At 51.4% G+C, this 24,584-nt stretch overlaps 1 protein-coding gene across 1 annotated transcript in view; it reads right to left on the bottom strand.

Annotated features, from left to right (window-relative positions):
• Positions 1-24,584, bottom strand: part of ABCC8 (ATP binding cassette subfamily C member 8) — a 122,579-nt gene that overhangs the window by 70,137 nt on the left and 27,858 nt on the right. The window contains exons 5-7 of the mRNA XM_069967758.1: positions 23,779-23,941; positions 1,269-1,309; positions 351-496 (exon numbers count right to left, since the gene is read on the bottom strand). Of these exons, the coding sequence (XP_069823859.1) occupies positions 351-496; positions 1,269-1,309; positions 23,779-23,941 (350 nt within the window). The remainder of the gene's footprint in view (positions 1-350; positions 497-1,268; positions 1,310-23,778; positions 23,942-24,584) is intronic.

Here is a 24,584-nt window from a genome sequence, read left to right as displayed (position 1 = left end):
ACCCCCCTCACCCCCCCACCCTGTATACCCCCACCCTGTATACCCCCCTCACCCCCCCACCCTGTATACCCCCACCCTGTATACCCCCCTCACCCACCTCACCCCCCCACCCTGTATACCCCCCTCACCCACTTCACCCCCCCCCCACCCTGTATACCCCCACCCTGTATACCCCCCTCACCCACCTCACCCCCCCACCCTGTATACCCCCCTCACCCACTTCACCCCCCCACCCTGTATACCCTCCTCACCCACCTCATACCCCCACCCTGTATACCCCCCTCACCCCCCCACCCTGTACACCCCCTCACCCACCTCATACCCCCACCCTGTACACCCCCACCAGTCACCTGACCAAGGCCTTCACAGTGGAGCGGACCACACTGGAGAGCAGGAATAATGGAGTCACCAGGATGTGGAAGAGGGAGAGGGAGGCGAAGGCCACGGCCGGGGAGAAGTCATTGCGGCTCAGGAGATGAACGTGGACCACAAATGTCTGGATGAGGGGAAAAGAGGGGGAGGAGTCAGCGATAGAGGGGAGGAGTCAGCGATAGAGAGGAGGAGTCAGTGATAGAGGGGGAGGTGTCCACGATAGAGGGGGAGGAGTCATTGCGGCTCAGGAGATGAACGTGGACCACAAATGTCTGGATGAGGAGAAAAGAGGGGGAGGAGTCAGCGATAGAGGGGAGGAGTCAGCGATAGAGGGGGGAGTCAGCGATAGAGGGGGAGGAGTCAGCAATAGAGGGGGAGGAGTCAGCGAAAGAGGGGGAGGAGTCAGCGAAAGAGGGGGAGGAGTCATTGCAGCTCAGGAGATGAACGTGGACCACAAATGTCTGGATGAGGAGAAAATAGGGGGAGGAGACAGCGACAGAGGGGAGGAGTCAGCGACAGAGGGGAGGAGTCAGCGACAGAGGGGAGGAGTCAGCGACAGAGGGGAGGAGTCAGCGACAGAGGGGAGGAGTCAGCGACAGAGGGGAGGAGTCAGCGACAGAGGGGAGGAGTCAGCGATAGAGGGGAGGAGTCAGCGATAGAGGGGAGGAGTCAGCGATAGAGGGGAGGAGTCAGCGATAGAGGGGGAGGTGTCCGCGATAGAGGGGGAGGAGTCATTGCAGCTCAGGAGATGAACGTGGACCACAAATGTCTGGGTGAAGAGAAACAAGGGCGAAGAGTCAGCGATACAGGGGGAGGAGTCAGCAATGGGAAGGGGGAGGAGTCAGCAATGGGGGAGGAGTCAGAAATGGGGGGGCAGGACACGGAGGTTCACTTACTATCAGCACAGCAGCGATGGGGATGGCGGCATTCATAAATACTGCAAGAAACCAAAAGCAGTAACATTATCATATGGAACATGTATGTATAATAACCTGTCTGTACACTAACCCCGCCCTATACCATGTATACTAACCCCGCCCTATACCATGTCTGTACACTAACCCCACCCTATAACATATACACTAACCCCGCCCTATAACATGTACACTAACCCCGCCCTATAACATGTCTGTACACTAACCCCGCCCTATAACATGTCTGTACACTAACCCCGCCCTATAACATGTCTGTACACTAACCCCGCCCTATAACATGTCTGTACACTAACCCCGCCCTATAACATGTCTGTACACTAACCCCGCCCTATACCATGTATACTAACCCCGCCCTATACCATGTCTGTACACTAACCCCACCCTATAACATATACACTAACCCCGCCCTATAACATGTACACTAACCCCGCCCTATAACATGTACACTAACCCCGCCCTATAACATGTACACTAACCCCACCCTATAACATATACACTAACCCCGCCCTATAACATGTATACTAACCCCGCCCTATAACATGTATACTAACCCCGCCCTATAACATGTCTGTACACTAACCCCGCCCTATACCATGTCTGTACACTAACCCCGCCCTATAACATGTCTGTACACTAACCCCGCCCTATAACATGTCTGTACACTAACCCCGCCCTATAACATGTATACTAACCCCGCCCTATAACATGTCTGTACACTAACCCCGCCCTATAACATGTATACTAACCCCGCCCTATAACATGTCTGTACACTAACCCCGCCCTATAACATGTATACTAACCCCGCCCTATAACATGTCTGTACACTAACCCCGCCCTATACCATGTCTGTACACTAACCCCGCCCTATAACATGTCTGTACACTAACCCCGCCCTATAACATGTCTGTACACTAACCCCGCCCTATACCATGTCTGTACACTAACCCCGCCCTATAACATGTCTGTACACTAACCCCGCCCTATAACATGTATACTAACCCCGCCCTATAACATGTCTGTACACTAACCCCGCCCTATAACATGTCTGTACACTAACCCCGCCCTATAACATGTCTGTACACTAACCCCGCCCTATACCATGTCTGTACACTAACCCCGCCCTATAACATGTCTGTACACTAACCCCGCCCTATACCATGTCTGTACACTAACCCCGCCCTATAACATGTATACTAACCCCGCCCTATAACATGTCTGTACACTAACCCCGCCCTATACCATGTCTGTACATTAACCCCGCCCTATACCATGTACACTAACCCCGCCCTATAACATGTACACTAACCCCGCCCTATACCATGTCTGTACACTAACCCCGCCCTATACCATGTCTGTACACTAACCCCGCCCTATACCATGTTTGTACACTAACCCCGCCCTATAACATGTACACTAACCCCGCCCTATACCATGTCTGTACACTAACCCCGCCCTATAACATGTCTGTACACTAACCCCGCCCTATACCATGTCTGTACACTAACCCCGCCCTATAACATGTCTGTACACTAACCCCGCCCTATAACATGTCTGTACACTAACCCCGCCCTATAACATGTCTGTACACTAACCCCGCCCTATAACATGTCTGTACACTAACCCCGCCCTATAACATGTCTGTACACTAACCCCGCCCTATACCATGTATACTAACCCCGCCCTATACCATGTCTGTACACTAACCCCGCCCTATAACATGTATACTAACCCCGACCTATAACATGTACACTAACCCCACCCTATAACATATACACTAACCCCGCCCTATAACATGTACACTAACCCCGCCCTATAACATGTACACTAACCCCACCCTATAACATATACACTAACCCCGCCCTATAACATGTATACTAACCCCGCCCTATAACATGTATACTAACCCCGCCCTATAACATGTCTGTACACTAACCCCGCCCTATACCATGTCTGTACACTAACCCCGCCCTATAACATGTCTGTACACTAACCCCGCCCTATAACATGTCTGTACACTAACCCCGCCCTATAACATGTATACTAACCCCGCCTATAACATGTCTGTACACTAACCCCGCCCTATAACATGTATACTAACCCCGCCCTATAACATGTCTGTACACTAACCCCGCCCTATAACATGTATACTAACCCCGCCCTATAACATGTCTGTACACTAACCCCGCCCTATACCATGTCTGTACACTAACCCCGCCCTATAACATGTCTGTACACTAACCCCGCCCTATAACATGTCTGTACACTAACCCCGCCCTATACCATGTCTGTACACTAACCCCGCCCTATAACATGTCTGTACACTAACCCCGCCCTATAACATGTATACTAACCCCGCCCTATAACATGTCTGTACACTAACCCCGCCCTATAACATGTCTGTACACTAACCCCGCCCTATAACATGTCTGTACACTAACCCCGCCCTATACCATGTCTGTACACTAACCCCGCCCTATAACATGTCTGTACACTAACCCCGCCCTATACCATGTCTGTACACTAACCCCGCCCTATAACATGTATACTAACCCCGCCCTATAACATGTCTGTACACTAACCCCGCCCTATACCATGTCTGTACACTAACCCCGCCCTATACCATGTACACTAACCCCGCCCTATAACATGTACACTAACCCCGCCCTATACCATGTCTGTACACTAACCCCGCCCTATACCATGTCTGTACACTAACCCCGCCCTATACCATGTTTGTACACTAACCCCGCCCTATAACATGTACACTAACCCCGCCCTATACCATGTCTGTACACTAACCCCGCCCTATAACATGTCTGTACACTAACCCCGCCCTATACCATGTCTGTACACTAACCCCGCCCTATACCATGTCTGTACACTAACTCCGCCCTATACCATGTCTGTACACTAACCCCGCCCTATACCATGTCTGTACACTAACCCCGCCCTATAACATGTCTGTACACTAACCCCGCCCTATACCATGTCTGTACACTAACCCCGCCCTATACCATGTCTGTACACTAACCCCGCCCTATACCATATCTGTACACTAACCCCGCCCTATAACATGTCTGTACACTAACCCCGCCCTATAACATGTCTGTACACTAACCCCGCCCTATACCATGTATACTAACCCCGCCCTATACCATATCTGTACACTAACCCCGCCCTATACCATGTCTGTACACTAACCCCGCCCTATACCATGTCTGTACACTAACCCCGCCCTATACCATGTCTGTACACTAACCCCGCCCTATACCATGTCTGTACACTAACCCCGCCCTATAACATGTATACTAACCCCGCCCTATAACATGTCTGTACACTAACCCCGCCCTATACCATGTCTGTACACTAACCCCGCCCTATACCATGTTTGTACACTAACCCCGACCTATAACATGTACACTAACCCCGCCCTATACCATGTCTGTACACTAACCCCGCCCTATAACATGTCTGTACACTAACCCCGCCCTATACCATGTCTGTACACTAACCCCGCCCTATACCATGTCTGTACACTAACCCCGCCCTATACCATGTATACTAACCCCGCCCTATAACATGTCTGTACACTAACCCCGCCCTATACCATGTCTGTACACTAACCCCGCCCTATAACATGTCTGTACACTAACCCCGCCCTATACCATGTATACTAACCCCGCCCTATAACATGTCTGTACACTAACCCCGCCCTATACCATGTCTGTACACTAACCCCGCCCTATAACCTGTATACTAACCCCGCCCTATACCATGTATACTAACCCCGCCCTATAACATGTCTGTACACTAACCCCGCCCTATACCATGTCTGTACACTAACCCCGCCCTATACCATGTCTGTACACTAACCCCGCCCTATACCATGTCTGTACACTAACCCCGCCCTATAACATGTATACTAACCCCGCCCTATACCATGTCTGTACACTAACCCCGCCCTATACCATGTCTGTACACTAACCCCGCCCTATAACAGGTCTGTACACTAACCCCGCCCTATACCATGTCTGTACACTAACCCCGCCCTATACCATGTCTGTACACTAACCCCGCCCTATAACATGTATACTAACCCCGCCCTATACCATGTCTGTACACTAACCCCGCCCTATACCATGTCTGTACACTAACCCCGCCCTATACCATGTCTGTACACTAACCCCGCCCTATAACATGTATACTAACCCCGCCCTATACCATGTCTGTACACTAACCCCGCCCTATACCATGTCTGTACACTAACCCCGCCCTATACCATGTCTGTACACTAACCCCGCCCTATACCATATCTGTACACTAACCCCGCCCTATAACATGTATACTAACCCCGCCCTATAACATGTCTGTACACTAACCCCGCCCTATACCATGTCTGTACACTAACCCCGCCCTATAACATGTCTGTACACTAACCCCGCCCTATAACATGTATACTAACCCCGCCCTATACCATGTCTGTACACTAACCCCGCCCTATACCATGTCTGTACACTAACCCCGCCCTATACCACTATACACACTATAACATGTATATACCCCCCCCCCTACACACACTATAACATGTATATACACCCCCCCTACACACACTATAACATGTATATACACCCCCCCTACACACACTATAATAACATGTATATACACCCCCCTACACACACTATAATAACATGTATATACACCCCCCCCTACACACACTATAACAACATGTATATACACCCCCCCTACACACACTATAATAACATGTATATACACCCCCCCCTACACACACTATAACATGTATATACACCCCCCTACACACACTATAATAACATGGTATATACAAACCCCCCCCTACACACACTATAATATGTATATACACCCCCCCCCTACACCACACCCACTATAATAACATGTATCTACACCCCCCCCCTACACACACCTAGAACATGTATATACCCCCCCCTACACAACACTATAACATGTAGATACTACCCCCCTACACACACTATAACAGTGTATATACCACCCCCCCTACAAACACTAGAATAACATGTATCTACACCCCCCTACACACCACTATAACATGTATATACACCCCCCCTACAACACACATAAATACATGTATATACCCCCCCTACACACACTATAATAACATGTATATCACACCCCCCTACCACACCACACTATAACATGTATATACACACCCCCCTACACAACACTATATATGTATATACACCCCCCTACACACACTATAATAACATGTATATACACCCCCTACACACACTATAACATGTATATACACCCCCCTACACACACTATAATAACATGTATATACACCCCCCTACACACACTATAATAACATGTATATACCCCCCCCCCCTACACACACTATAACATGTATATACACCCCCCCTACACACACTATAATATGTATATACACCCCCCTACACACACTATAATAACATGTATATACACCCCCTACACACACTATAACATGTATATACACCCCCCCTACACACACTATAACAACATGTATATACACCCCCCCTACACACACTATAATAACATGTATATACACCCCCCCTACACACACTATAACATGTATATACACCCCCCTACACACACTATAACATGTATATACACCCCCCCTACACACACTATAATAACATGTATATACACCCCCCTACACACACTATAACATGTATATACACCCCCCCCTACACACACTATAACATGTATATACACCCCCCCTACACACACTATAATAACATGTATATACCCCCCCCTACACACACTATAATAACATGTATATACACCCCCCCTACACACACTATAATAACATGTATATACACCCCCCCCTACACACACTATAATAACATGTATATACACCCCCCTACACACACTATAATAACATGTATATACACCCCCCCCTACACACACTATAATAACATGTATATACACCCCCCCCTACACACACTATAACATGTATATACACCCCCCCCTACACACACTATAACAACATGTATATACACCCCCCCCTACACACACTATAACAACATGTATATACACCCCCCCTACACACACTATAATAACATGTATATACACCCCCCCTACACACACTATAACATGTATATACACCCCCCCTACACACACTATAACAACATGTATATACACCCCCCCTACACACACTATAACATGTATATACACCCCCCTACACACACATAATACATGTATATACACCCCCCTACACACACTATAACATGTATATACACCCCCCCTACACACACTATAATAACATGTATATACACCCCCCTACACACACTATAACATGTATATACACCCCCCCTACACACACTATAACAACATGTATATACACCCCCCCTACACACACTATAATAACATGTATATACACCCCCCCCCTACACACACTATAATACATGTATATACCCCCCCCCTACACACACTATAACAGTATATACACCCCCCCCTACACACACTATAACACATGTATATACACCCCCCCTACACACACTATAACATGTTATACACCCCCCTACACACACTATAATATGTATATACACCCCCCTACACACACTATAATAACATGTATATACACCCCCCCCTACACACACACTATAACATGTATATACACCCCCCCTACACACACTATAATAACATGTATATACACCCCCCCTACACACACTATAATAACATGTATATACACCCCCCCTACACACACACTAATAACATGTATATACACCCCTACACACACTATAATAACATGTATATACCCCCCATACACACACTATAATAACATGTATATACACCCCCCCCTACACACACTATAACATGTATATACACCCCCCTACACACACTATAATAACATGTATATACACCCCCCTACACACACTATAACTGTATATACACCCCCCCTACACACACTATAACAACATGTATATACACCCCCCCTACAACACACTATAATAACATGTATATACCCCCCCTAACACACACTATAATAACGATGTATATACACCCCCCTACACACCCTATAATAACATGTACTATACACCCCCCCCTACACACACTATAACAACATGTATATACACCCCCCCCTACACACACTATAATAACATGTATATACCCCCCCCTACACACACTATAATAACATGTATATACACCCCCCCTACACACACTATAACATGTATATACACCCCCCCCTACACACACTATAATAACATGTATATACACCCCCCCCTACACACACTATAAACATGTATATACACCCCCCTACAACACTATAACATGTATATACACCCCCCTACACACACTATAATAACATGTATATACACCCCCCCTACACACACTATAACATTGTATATACACCCCCCTACACACACTATAAACATGTAGTATACACCCCCCCTACACACACTATAATAACATGTATACTACACCCCCCCCTTACACCACCACTATAACTATGTATATACCCCCCCCCTACACACACTATATAACATGTATATACACCCCCCCTACACACACACTATAACATGTATATACACCCCCCTACACACACTATAATAACATGTATATACACCCCCCCCTACACACACTATAATAACATGTATATACACCCCCCCCTACACACACTATAATAACATGTATATACACCCCCTACACACACTATAATAACATGTATATACCACCCCCCCTACACACACTATAATAACATGTATATACACCCCCCCTACACACACTATAACATGTATATACACCCCCCTACACACACTATAATATGTATATACACCCCCCTACACACACTATAACACATGTATATACACCCCCCCTACACACACTATAATAACATGTATATACACCCCCCTACACCACCTATATAACATGTATATACACCCCCCCTACACACACTATAATAACATGTATATACACCCCCCCTACACACACTATAATAACATGTATATACACCCCCCTACACACACTATAATAACATGTATATACACCCCCCCTACACACACTATAATAACATGTATATACCCCCCCCTACACACACTATAATAACATGTATATACACCCCCCCTACACACACTATAATAACATGTATATACACCCCCCCTACACACACTATAATAAACATGTATATACACCCCCTACACACACTATAACATGTATATACACCCCCCTACACAACACTATAACTATGTATATACACCCCCCTACACACCACTATAATACATAACCCCCTACACACACTATAACATGTATATACACCCCCCTACACCACACTATAAACATGTATATACACCCCCCCCTACACACACTATAATAACATGTATATACACCCCCCCTACAACACACTATACAACATGGTATATACACCCCCTACACACACTATAACATGTATATACACCCCCTACACACACTATAATAATGTATATACACCCCCCCTACACACACTATAACATGTATATACACCCCCCCCTACACACACTATAATAACATGTATATACACCCCCCCTACACACACTATAACATGTATATACACCCCCCCTACACACACTATAATAACATGTATATACCCCCCCCTACACACACTATAACATGTATATACACCCCCCCTACACACACTATAACATGTATATACAACCCCCCTACACACACTATAATAACATGTATATACACCCCCCCTACACACACTATAATAACATGTATATACACCCCCCTACACACACTATAATAACATGTATATACACCCCCCTACACACACTATAATATGTATATACACCCCCCCTACACACACTATAACATGTATATACACCCCCCCTACACACACTATAATAACATGTATATACACCCCCCCTACACACACTATAACATGTATATACACCCCCCCTACACACACTATAACATGTATATACACCCCCCTACACACACTATAATAAGATGCTCTCCCAGCAGTACACAGGATATATCTGTACACCGGGGTCACCTCCTGTATCTGGGCAGCTGTTCCCGAGATACGAGGCTGCGCTCATTACACCAGAACGATAAGACGGGAAAAAGAGCAATCAGTGACCGGGAGGAGAAGACAACACAACGCCTCATTACCCCGCTCACTACCCCAATCAGTGACCGGGAGGAGAACACAACACAACGCCTCATTACCCCGCTCACTACCCCAATCAGTGACAGGAGGAGAACACAACACAACGCCTCATTACCCCGCTCACTACCCCAATCAGTGACCGGGAGGAGAACACAACACAACCCCTCATTACCCCGCTCACTACCCCAATCAGTGACAGGAGGAGAACACAACACCTCATTACCCCGCTCACTACCCCAATCAGTGACCGGGAGGAGAACACAACACAACACCTCATTACCCCGCTCACTACCCCAATCAGTGACCGGGAGGAGAACACAACGCAACGCCTCATTACCCCGCTCACTACCCCAATCAGTGACAGGAGGAGAAGACAACACCTCATTACCCCGCTCACTACCCCAATCAGTGACCGGGAGGAGAACACAACACCTCATTACCCGCTCACTACCCCAATCAGTTGAACCGGGAGGAGAACACAACACCTCATTAACCCCGCTCACTACCCCAATCAGTGACAGGAGGAGAAGACAACACCTCATTACCCCCGCTCACTACCCCAATCAGTGACCGGGAGGAGAACACAACACCTCATTACCCCGCTCACTACCCCAATCAGTGACGGGAGGAGAACACAACACCTCATTACCCCGCTCACTACCACAATCAGTGACCGGAGGAGAACACAACACAACGCCTCCTTACCCCGCTCACTACCCCAATCAGTGACAGGAGGAGAACACACACCTCATTACCCCGCTCACTACCCCAATCAGTGACCGGGAGGAGAACACAACACAACACCCTCATTACCACCCGCTCACTACCCCAATCAGTGACCAGAGAGAACACAACACCTCATTTACCCCGCTCAGTACCCCAATCAGTGACCGGAGGAGAACACACACCCATTACCCCGCGCCACTACCCCAATCAGTGACCGGGAGGAGAACACAACACCTCATTTACCCCGCTCACTACCCCAATCAATGACCGGGAAGGAGAAGACAACACAACACCTCATTACCACCCGCTCACTACCCCAATCAGTGACCGGGACGGAGAACAACAACGCAACGCCTCATTACCCCGCTCACTACCCCCAATCAGTGACCAGAGGAGAACACAACACCTCTATTACCCCGCTCACTACCCCAATCAGTGACAGGAGAGAACACAACACCTCATTACCCCGCTCACTACCCCAATCAGTGACCGGGAGGAGAACACAACACAAACACCTCATTACCCCGCTCACTACCCCAATCAGTGACCAGGAGGAGAACACAACACTCAGTACAAAACGCCTGCCTCACGTACCCCAATCAGTGACAGGAGGAGACACAACACAACACCTCATACCACGCTCACTACCCCCAATCAGTGACCGGGAGGAGAACACAACACAACGCCTCATTACCCCGCTCACTACCCCAATCAGTGACCGGGCGGAGAACACAAACACCTCATTACCCCGCACTACCCCAATCAGTGACCGGAGGAGAACACACACCTCATTACCCCGCTCACTACCCCAATCAGTGACCGGGAGGAGAACACAACACCTCATTACCCCGCTCACTACCCCAATCGTGACCGGAGGAGAACACAACACCTCATTACCCCCGTCACTACCCAATCAGTGACCGGGAGGAGAACACAACCAAAGCCTCATTACCCCGCTCACTACCCCAATCAGTGACAGGAGAGAACACAACACAACACCTCATTACCCCGCTCACTACCCCAATCAGTGACCAGGAGGAGAACACAACACCTCATTACCCCGCTCACTACCCCAATCAGTGACCGGGAGGAGAACACAACACAACACCTCATTACCCCGCTCACTACCCCAATCAGTGACCGGGAGGAGAACACAACACAACGCCTCATTACCCCGCTCACTACCCCAATCAGTGACAGGAGGAGAACACAACGCCTCATTACCCCGCTCACTACCCCAATCAGTGACCGGGAGGAGAACACAACACCTCATTACCCCGCTCACTACCCCAATCAGTGACCGGGAGGAGAACACAACACAACGCCTCATTACCCCGCTCACTACCCCAATCAGTGACCGGGAGGAAAACACAACACAACACCTCATTACCCCGCTCACTACCCCAATCAGTGACAGGAGGAGAACACAACACAACGCCTCATTACCCCGCTCACTACCCCAATCAGTGACCGGGAGGAGAACACAACACCTCATTACCCCGCTCACTACCCCAATCAGTGACAGGAGGAGAAACACAACCAACACCTCATTACCCCGCTCACTACCCCAATCAGTGACCGGGAGGAGAACACAACACAACACCTCATTACCCCGCTCACTACCCCAATCAGTGACCGGGAGGAGAACACAACGCCTCATTACCCCGCTCACTACCCCACTCAGTGACCGGAGGAGAACACAACACCTCATACCACCGCTCACTACCCCAATCAGTGACAGGAGGAGAACACAACACCTCATTACCCCGCTCACTTACCCCACTCAGTGACCGGGAGGAGAAGACAACACAACGCCTCATTACCCCGCTCACTACCCCAATCAGTGACCGGGAGAGAACCAACACAACACCTCATTACCCGCTCACTACCCCAATCAGTGACAGGAGGAGAACACAACACAACGCCTCATTCACCCCGCTCACTACCCCAATCAGTGACCTGGGAGGAGAAGACAACACAACACCTCATTACCCATCTCACTACCCCAATCAGTGACCGGGAGGAGAACACAACGCCTCATTACCCCGCTCACTAACCCCCAATCAGTGACCAGGAGGAGAACACAACACCCGACACCTCATTACCCCCGCTCACTACCCCATCATGACAGGAGGAGAACACAAACAACGCCTCATACCCCCGCTCACTACCCCAATCAGTGACCGGGAGGAGAAGACAACACAACACCTCATTACCCCGCTCACTACCCCAATCAGTGACCGGGAGGAGAAGACAACACTCATTTACCCCGCTCACTACCCAAATCAGTGACCGGGAGGAGAAGACAACACAACAACCTCATTACCGCCGCTCACTACCCCAATCAGTGACCGGAGGAGAACCACACCCTCATTACCCGCTCACTACCCAATCAGTGACCGGGGAGGAGAACACACACCTCATACCCCGCTCACTACCCCAATCAGTGACCAGGAGGAGAAACCAACGCCTCATTACCCCGCTCACTACCCCAATCAGTGACCGGGAGGAGAACACAACACCTCATTACCCCGCTCACTACCCCAATCAGTGACCGGGAGGAGAACACAACACCTCATTACCCCGCTCACTACCCCAATCAGTGACCGGGAGGAGAACACAACACCTCATTACCCCGCTCACTACCCCAATCAGTGACCGGGAGGAGAACACAACACAACACCTCATTACCCCGCTCACTACCCCAATCAGTGACAGGAGGAGAACACAACACAACGCCTCATTACCCCGCTCACTACCCCAATCAGTGACCGGGAGGAGAACACAACACCTCATTACCCCGCTCACTACCCCAATCAGTGACAGGAGGAGAACACAACACCTCATTACCCCGCTCACTACCCCAATCAGTGACCGGGAGGAGAAGACAACACAACGCCTCATTACCCCGCTCACTACCCCAATCAGTGACCGGGAGGAGAACACAACACAACACCTCATTACCCCGCTCACTACCCCAATCAGTGACAGGAGGAGAACACAACACAACGCCTTCATTAACCCGCTCACTACCCCAATCAGTGACCGGGAGGAGAAGACACACAACACGCCTTACCCAGCTCACTACCCCAACTCAGTGCCGGAGGAGAAACACAACGCCTCATATCCCCGCTCACTACCCCAATCAGTGACCAGGAGGAGAACACAACACAACACCTCATTACCCCGCTCACTACCCCAATCAGTGACAGGAGGAGAACACAACACAACGCCTCATTACCCCGCTCACTACCCCAATCAGTGACCGGGAGGAGAAGACAACACAACACCTCATTACCCCGCTCACTACCCCAATCAGTGACCGGGAGGAGAAGACAACACCTCATTACCCCGCTCACTACCCCAATCAGTGACCGGGAGGAGAAGACAACACAACACCTCATTACCCCGCTCACTACCCCAATCGATGACCGGGAGGAGAACACAACGCCTCTTACCCCGCTCACTACCCAATCAGTGACCGGGAGGAGAACACAACACCTCATTACCCCGCTCACTACCCCAATCAGTGACCAGGAGGAGAACACAACGCCTCATTACCCCGCTCACTACCCCAATCAGTGACCGGGAGGAGAACACAACACCTCATTACCCCGCTCACTACCCCAATCAGTGACCGGGAGGAGAACACAACACCTCATTACCCCGCTCACTACCCCAATCAGTGACCGGGAGGAGAACACAACACCTCATTACCCCGCTCACTACCCCAATCAGTGACCGGGAGGAGAACACAACACCTCATTACCCCGCTCACTACCCCAATCAGTGACAGGAGGAGAACACAACACAACGCCTCATTACCCCGCTCACTACCCCAATCAGTGACAGGAGGAGAACACAACGCCTCATTACCCCGCTCACTACCCCAATCAGTGACAGGAGGAGAACACAACACCTCATTACCCCGCTCACTACCCCAATCAGTGACCGGGAGGAGAACACAACACCTCATTACCCCGCTCCACTACCCAATCAGTGACCGGGAGGAGAACCACAACACCTCATATACCCCCGCTCACTACCCCAATCAGTGACCGGGAGGAGACACAACACACGCCTCATTACACCCGCTCACTACCCCATCAGTGACCGGGAGGAGAACACAACCACAACGCCTCATTACCCCCGCTCACTACCCCAATCAGTGACAGGAGGAGAACACACACAACGCCTCATTACCCCGCTCACTAACCCAATCAGTGGACCGGAGGAGAACACAACGCCTCATTACCCCGCTCATTACCCCAATCAGTGACCGGGAGGAGAAGACAACACAACCGCCTCATTACCCCGCTCACTACCCCCAATCAGTGACCAGGAGGAGAACACAACACCTCATTACCCCTCACTACCCCAATCAGTGACAGGAGTAGAACACAACACAACGCCTCATTACCCCCGCTCACTACCCCAATCAGTGACCGGGAGGAGAACACAACACACACCATCATTACCCCCTCACTACCCCAATCAGTGACCGGGAGGAGAACACAACACCTCATTACCCCGCTCACTACCCCAATCAGTGACCGGGAGGAGAACACAACACCTCATTACCCCGCTCACTACTCCCCAATCAGTGACCGGGAGGAGAACACAACACCTCATTACCCCGCTCACTACCCCAATCAGTGACCGGGAGGAGAACACAACACCTCATTACCCCGCTCACTACCCCAATCAGTGAAAGGAGGAGAACACAACACAACACCTCATTACCCCGCTCACTACCCCAATCAGTGACCGGGAGGAGAACACAACACAACACCTCATTACCCCGCTCACTACCCCAATCAGTGACCGGGAGGAGAACACAACACAACACCTCATTACCCCGCTCACTACCCCAATCAGTGACCGGGAGGAGAACACAACACCTCATTACCCCGCTCACTACCCCAATCAGTGACAGGAGGAGAACACAACACCTCATTACCCCGCTCACTACCCCAATCAGTGACCGGAGGAGAACACAACACAACACCTCATTACCCCGCTCACTACCCCAATCAGTGACCGGGGAGGAGAACCAACACAACACCTCATTACCCGCTCACATACCCCCATCAGTGACCGGGAGGAGAACACAACCCTCATTACCCCCGCTCCCTACCCCATCAGTGACCGGGAGTGAGAACACAACACAACACCTCATTACCCCCGCTCACTACCCAATCAGTGACCGGAGGGAACACAACACAACACCTCAGTACCCCCCGCTCACTACCCCAATCAGTGACCGGGAGGAGAAAACAACACAACACCTCATTACCCCGCTCACTACCCCAATCGTGGACAGGAGGAGAAACACAACACACACCTCATTACCCCGCTCACTAACCCAATCAGTGACCGTGAGGAGAACACAACACACGCCTCATTTACCACCCGCTCACTACCCCAATCAGTGACCGGGAGGAGAACACAAACAACTCATTACCCCCTCACTACCCCAATCAGTGGACCGGGAGGAGAAACACAACACCTCATTACCCCGCTCACTACCCCACTCAGTGACCGGGAGGTAGAACACAACACCTCATTACCTGCTCACCTACCCCAATCAGTGACCGTGAGGAGAACACACACCACCTCATTACCCCGCTCACTACCCCAATCAGTGACCGGGAGGAGAACACAACACAACACCTCATTACCCCCCGCTCACTAACCCCAATCAGTGACCGGGAGGAGAACACAACACCTCATTACTCCGCTCACTACCCCAATCAGTGACCGGGAGGAGAACACAACACCTCATTACCCCCTCTCACTAACCCCAATCAGTGACCGGAGGAGAAGACACACAACGCCTCATTACCCCGCTCACTACACCAATCAGTGACCGGAGGAGAAGACAACACCTCATTACCCCGCTCACTACCCCAATCAGTGGACCAGGAGGAGAACACAACACAACACCTCATTACCCCGCTCACTACCCCAATCAGTGACAGGAGGAGAACACAACACAACACCATCATGATACCCCGCTCACTACCCCAACTCAGTGACCAGGAGGAGAACACACACAACACCTCATTACCCCGCTCACTACCCCAATCAGTGACCGGGGAGGAGAACACAACCACAACGCCTCATTACCCCGCTCACTACCCCAATCAGTGACAGGGAGGAGGAACACAACACAACACCTCTGATTACCACCCGCTCACTACCCAATCAGTGACCGGGAGGAGAACACAACGCCTCATTACCCCGCTCACTACCCCATCAGTGACCAGGAGGAGAACACAACACCTCATTACCCCCGCTCACTAACCCCAATCAGTGACCGGGAGGGAGAACACAACACCTCATTACCCCGCTCACTACCCCAATCAGTGACCGGGAGGAGAACACAACACCTCATTACCCCCGCTCACTACCCCAATCAGTGACCAGGAGGAGAACACAACACCTCATTACCCCGCTCACTACCCAATCAGTGACCGGGAGGAGAAGACAACACAGAATAACGGCCTCATTACCCCCGCTCACTACCCCAATCAGTGACCGGGAGGAGAAACACAACGCCTCATTTACCCCGCTCACTACCCCAATCAGTGACCGGGAGGAGAACACAACACTCATTACCCCTCTCACTACCCCAATCAGTGACAGGAGGAGAACACAACACCTCATTACCCCGCTCACTACCCCAATCATGACCGGGAGGAGAACACAACACCTCATTACCCCGCTCACTACCCCCATCAGTGACCGGGAGGAGAAACACAACACAACGCCTCATTACCCCGCTCACTACCCCAATCAGTGACCTGGGAGGAGAACACAACACAACGCCTCATTACCCCCGATCACACTACCCCATCAGTGACCGGGAGGAGAACACAACGCCTCATTACCCCGCTCACTACCCCAATCAGTGACAGGAGGAAAACACAACACAACGCCTCATTACCCCGCTCACTACCCCAATCAGTGACCGGGAGGAGAACACAACACAACGCCTCATTACCCCGCTCACTACCCCAATCAGTGACCGGGAGGAGAACACAACACAACACCTCATTACCCCGCTCACTACCCCAATCAGTGACAGGAGGAGAACACAACACAACGCCTCATTACCCCGCTCACTACCCCAATCAGTGACCGGGAGGAGAACACAACACAACGCCTCATTACCCCGCTCACTACCCCAATCAGTGACAGTAGGAGAAGACAACACAACACCTCATTACCCCGCTCACTACCCCAATCAGTGACCGGGAGGAGAACACAACACCTCATTACCCCGCTCACTACCCCAATCAGTGACCGGGAGGAGAACACAACACCTCATTACCCCGCTCACTACCCCAATCAGTGACCGGGAGGAGAACACAACACCTCATTACCCCGCTCACTACCCCAATCAGTGACAGGAGGAGAACACAACACCTCATTACCCCGCTCACTACCCCAATCAGTGACAGGAGGAGAACACAACACAACGCCTCATTACCCCGCTCACTACCCCAATCAGTGACCGGGAGGAGAACACAACGCCTCATTACCCCGCTCATTACCCCAATCAGTGACCGGGAGGAGAAGACAACACAACGCCTCATTACCCCGCTCACTACCCCAATCAGTGACCAGGAGGAGAACACAACACCTCATTACCCCGCTCACTACCCCAATCAGTGACAGGAGGAGAACACAACACAACGCCTCATTACCCCGCTCACTACCCCAATCAGTGACCGGGAGGAGAACACAACACAACACCTCATTACCCCGCTCACTACCCCAATCAGTGACCGGGAGGAGAACACAACACCTCATTACCCCGCTCACTACCCCAATCAGTGACCGGGAGGAGAACACAACACAACACCTCATTACCCCGCTCACTACCCCAATCAGTGACCGGGAGGAGAACACAACACAACGCCTCATTACCCCGCTCACTACCCCAATCAGTGACCGGGAGGAGAACACAACACAACACCTCATTACCCCGCTCACTACCCCAATCAGTGACCGGGAGGAGAACACAACGCAACGCCTCATTACCCCGCTCACTACCCCAATCAGTGACCAGGAGGAGAACACAACACCTCATTACCCCGCTCACTACCCCAATCAGTGACCGGGAGGAGAACACAACACAACACCTCATTACCCCGCTCACTACCCCAATCAGTGACCGGGAGGAGAACACAACACAACGCCTCATTACCCCGCTCACTACCCCAATCAGTGACCGGGAGGAGAACACAACACAACGCCTCATTACCCCGCTCACTACCCCAATCAGTGACCGGGAGGAGAACACAACACAACACCTCATTACCCCGCTCACTACCCCAATCAGTGACCGGGAGGAGAACACAACGCCTCATTACCCCGCTCACTACCCCAATCAGTGACCAGGAGGAGAACACAACACCTCATTACCCCGCTCACTACCCCAATCAGTGACCGGGAGGAGAACACAACACCTCATTACCCCGCTCACTACCCCAATCAGTGACCGGGAGGAGAACACAACACCTCATTACCCCGCTCACTACCCCAATCAGTGACCAGGAGGAGAACACAACACCTCATTACCCCGCTCACTACCCCAATCAGTGACCGGGAGGAGAAGACAACACAACGCCTCATTACCCCGCTCACTACCCCAATCAGTGACCGGGAGGAGAACACAACGCCTCATTACCCCGCTCACTACCCCAATCAGTGACCGGGAGGAGAACACAACACCTCATTACCCCGCTCACTACCCCAATCAGTGACAGGAGGAGAACACAACACCTCATTACCCCGCTCACTACCCCAATCAGTGACCGGGAGGAGAACACAACACCTCATTACCCCGCTCACTACCCCAATCAGTGACCGGGAGGAGAACACAACACAACGCCTCATTACCCCGCTCACTACCCCAATCAGTGACCGGGAGGAGAACACAACACCTCATTACCCCGCTCACTACCCCAATCAGTGACCGGGAGGAGAACACAACACCTCATTACCCCGCTCACTACCCCAATCAGTGACCGGGAGGAGAACACAACACCTCATTACCCCGCTCACTACCCCAATCAGTGACCGGGAGGAGAACACAACACAACGCCTCATTACCCCGCTCACTACCCCAATCAGTGACCGGGAGGAGAACACAACACAACGCCTCATTACCCCGCTCACTACCCCAATCAGTGACCGGGAGGAGAACACAACACAACACCTCATTACCCCGCTCACTACCCCAATCAGTGACCGGGAGGAGAGCACAACACAACGCCTCATTACCCCGCTCACTACCCCAATCAGTGACAGGAGGAGAACACAACACAACGCCTCATTACCCCGCTCACTACCCCAATCAGTGACAGGAGGAGAACACAACGCCTCATTACCCCGCTCACTACCCCAATCAGTGACAGGAGGAGAACACAACACCTCATTACCCCGCTCACTACCCCAATCAGTGACCGGGAGGAGAACACAACACCTCATTACCCCGCTCACTACCCCAATCAGTGACTGGGAGGAGAACACAACACAACGCCTCATTACCCCGCTCACTACCCCAATCAGTGACCGGGAGGAGAACACAACACCTCATTACCCCGCTCACTACCCCAATCAGTGACCGGGAGGAGAACACAACACAACGCCTCATTACCCCGCTCACTACCCCAATCAGTGACAGGAGGAAAACACAACACAACACCTCATTACCCCGCTCACTACCCCAATCAGTGACCGGGAGGAGAACACAACGCCTCATTACCCCGCTCACTACCCCAATCAGTGACCGGGAGGAGAACACAACACAACGCCTCATTACCCCGCTCACTACCCCAATCAGTGACCGGGAGGAGAACACAACACCTCATTACCCCGCTCACTACCCCAATCAGTGACAGGAGGAGAACACAACACCTCATTACCCCGCTCACTACCCCAATCAGTGACAGGAGGAGAACACAACACCTCATTACCCCGCTCACTACCCCAATCAGTGACCGGGAGGAGAAGACAACACAACGCATCATTACCCCGCTCACTACCCCAATCAGTGACCGGGAGGAGAACACAACACAACACCTCATTACCCCGCTCACTACCCCAATCAGTGACCAGGAGGAGAACACAACGCCTCATTACCCCGCTCACTACCCCAATCAGTGACCGGGAGGAGAACACAACACAACACCTCATTACCCCGCTCACTACCCCAATCAGTGACCGGGAGGAGAACACAACACCTCATTACTCCGCTCACTACCCCAATCAGTGACCGGGAGGAGAACACAACACAACACCTCATTACCCCGCTCACTACCCCAATCAGTGACCGGGAGGAGAACACAACGCCTCATTACCCCGCTCACTACCCCAATCAGTGACCGGGAGGAGAACACAACACAACGCCTCATTACCCCGCTCACTACCCCAATCAGTGACCGGGAGGAGAAGACAACACAACACCTCATTACCCCGCTCACTACCCCAATCAGTGACCGGGAGGAGAACACAACACAACACCTCATTACCCCGCTCACTACCCCAATCAGTGACCGGGAGGAGAAGACAACACAACACCTCATTACCCCGCTCACTACCCCAATCAGTGACCGGGAGGAGAACACAACGCCTCATTACCCCGCTCACTACCCCAATCAGTGACCAGGAGGAGAACACAACACAACGCCTCATTACCCCGCTCACTACCCCAATCAGTGATCGGGAGGAGAACACAACGCCTCATTACCCCGCTCACTACCCCAATCAGTGAAAGGAGGAGAACACAACACAACACCTCATTACCCCGCTCACTACCCCAATCAGTGACCGGGAGGAGAACACAACACAACACCTCATTACCCCGCTCACTACCCCAATCAGTGACCAGGAGGAGAACACAACACAACGCCTCATTACCCCGCTCAGTGTGATCACTGACAGTCCGCACAACACCCCCCCCCCCCCCCCCAACATCATAAGACCTCACAGCCCTGGATATGGAAGGGGGATGGGCAGTCGTTGGATATAGAGTGGGGGAGGGGTAGTCACTGGATATGGAGTGGGGGAGGGGCAGTCACTAGATATGGAGGGGGGAGTGGCAGTCACTGGAGAGTGGGGGAGGGGCAGTCACTGGATATAGAGTGGGGGAGGGGCAGTCACTGGATATGGTGTGGGGGAGGGGCAGTCACTGGATATGGAGTGGGGGAGGGGCAATCACTAGATATGGAGGGGCAGTCACTGGATATATAGTGGGGGAGGGGCAGTCACTAGATATGGAGGGGGGAGTGGCAGTCACTGGAGAGTGGGGGAGGGGCAGTCACTGGATATAGAGTGGGGGAGGGGCAGTCACTAGATATGGAGTGGGGGAGGGGCAGTCACTGGATATGGAGTGGGGGAGGGGCAGTCACTGGATATGGAGTGGGGGAGGGGCAGTCACTGGATATGGAGTGGGGGAGGGGCAGTCACTGGATATAGAGTGGGGGGAGGGGCAGTCACTGGATATAGAGTGGGGGAGGGGCAGTCACTGGATATAGAGTGGGGGAGGGGCAGTCACTGGATATGGAGTGGGGGAGGGGCAGTCACTGGATATGGAGTGGGGGAGGGGCAGTCACTGGATATGGAGTGGGGGAGGGGCAGTCACTAGATATGGAGGGGGGAGGGGCAGTCACTATATATGGAGTGGGGGAGGGGCAGTCACTATATATGGAGTGGGGGAGGGGCAGTCACTAGATATGGAGTGGGGGAGGGGTAGTCACTAGATATGGAGGGGGGAGGGGCACTCACTATATATGGAGTGGGGGAGGGGCAGTCACTAGATATGGAGTGGGGGAGGGGTAGTCACTAGATATGGAGGGGGGAGGGGCACTCACTGGATATGGAGTGGGAGAGGGGCAGTCACTAGATATGGAGGGGGGAGGGGCAGTCACTAGATATGGAGTGGGGGAGGGGTAGTCACTGGATATGGAGTGGGGAGGGGCACTCACTGGATATGGAGTGGGGGAGGGGCAGTCACTAGATATGGAGGGGGGAGGGGCACTCACTGGATATGGAGTGGGGGAGGGGCAGTCACTAGATATGGAGGGGGGAGGGGCACTCACTGGATATGGAGTGGGGGAGGGGCAGTCACTAGATATGGAGGGGGGGAGGGGCAGTCACTGGATATATAGTGGGGGAGGGGCAGTCACTAGATATGGAGGGGGGAGGGGCAGTCACTGGATATGGAGTGGGGGAGGGGCAGTCACTAGATATGGAGGGGGGAGGGGCAGTCACTGGATATGGAGTGGGGGAGGGGCAGTCACTAGATATGGAGGGGGGAGGGGCACTCACTGGATATGGAGTGGGGGAGGGGCAGTCACTAGATATGGAGGGGGGAGGGGCACTCACTGGATATGAAGTGGGGGAGGGGCAGTCACTAGATATGGAGGGGGGAGGGGCAGTCACTGGATATGGAGTGGGGGAGGGGCAGTCACTAGATATGGAGGGGGGGAGGGGCAGTCACTGGATATGGAGTGGGGGAGGGGCAGTCACTAGATATGGAGGGGGGAGGGGCAGTCACTGGATATGGAGTGGGGGAGGGGCAGTCACTAGATATGGAGGGGCACTCACTGGATATGGAGGTGTAGAGGGCGAAGGCCTTCAGGCTGGTCATCTCCTTCTGCCGGGTCTCCTCCACGCTGCCGTGGAATATGTGCTCCCAGGAGTATAACTTCAGCAGCTTGATCCCTCGCAGCATCTCATTCGTCTTCTTCAGACGCTCGTTGGAATATTCCTACAACATGGCGAGAGACACGTATAATAATCACCCATCAATTATAACGCCCAGACCCCGAACCATGCCGAATGATAGACGACATATACACAGAGAAGATATACACCATATACACCAGCACATACACCATATACACCAGCACATATACACCATATACACCAGCACATATACACCAGCACATATACACCATATACACCAGCACATATACACCATATACACCAGCACATATACACCATATACACCAGCACATATACACCATATACACCAGCACATACACACCATATACACCAGCACATACACACCATATACACCAGCACATATACACCATATACACCAGCACATATACACCATATACACCAGCACATATACCATATACACCAGCACATACACACCATATACACCAGCACATACACACCATATACACCAGCACATATACACCATATACACCAGCACATACACACCATATACACCAGCACATATGCACCAGCACATACACACCATATACACCAGCACATACACCATATACACCAGCACATATACACCAGCACATATACACCATATACACCAGCACATATACACCAGCACATACACCATATACACCAGCACATACACCATATACACCAGCACATATACACCAGCACAT

This window comes from Dendropsophus ebraccatus, chromosome 4, assembly GCF_027789765.1.
Source record: "Dendropsophus ebraccatus isolate aDenEbr1 chromosome 4, aDenEbr1.pat, whole genome shotgun sequence".
Lineage (NCBI taxonomy): Eukaryota > Metazoa > Chordata > Amphibia > Anura > Hylidae > Dendropsophus > Dendropsophus ebraccatus.
Note: the sequence above shows the minus strand (reverse complement) of the source record. Positions and strands in the feature narration are given on the sequence as shown.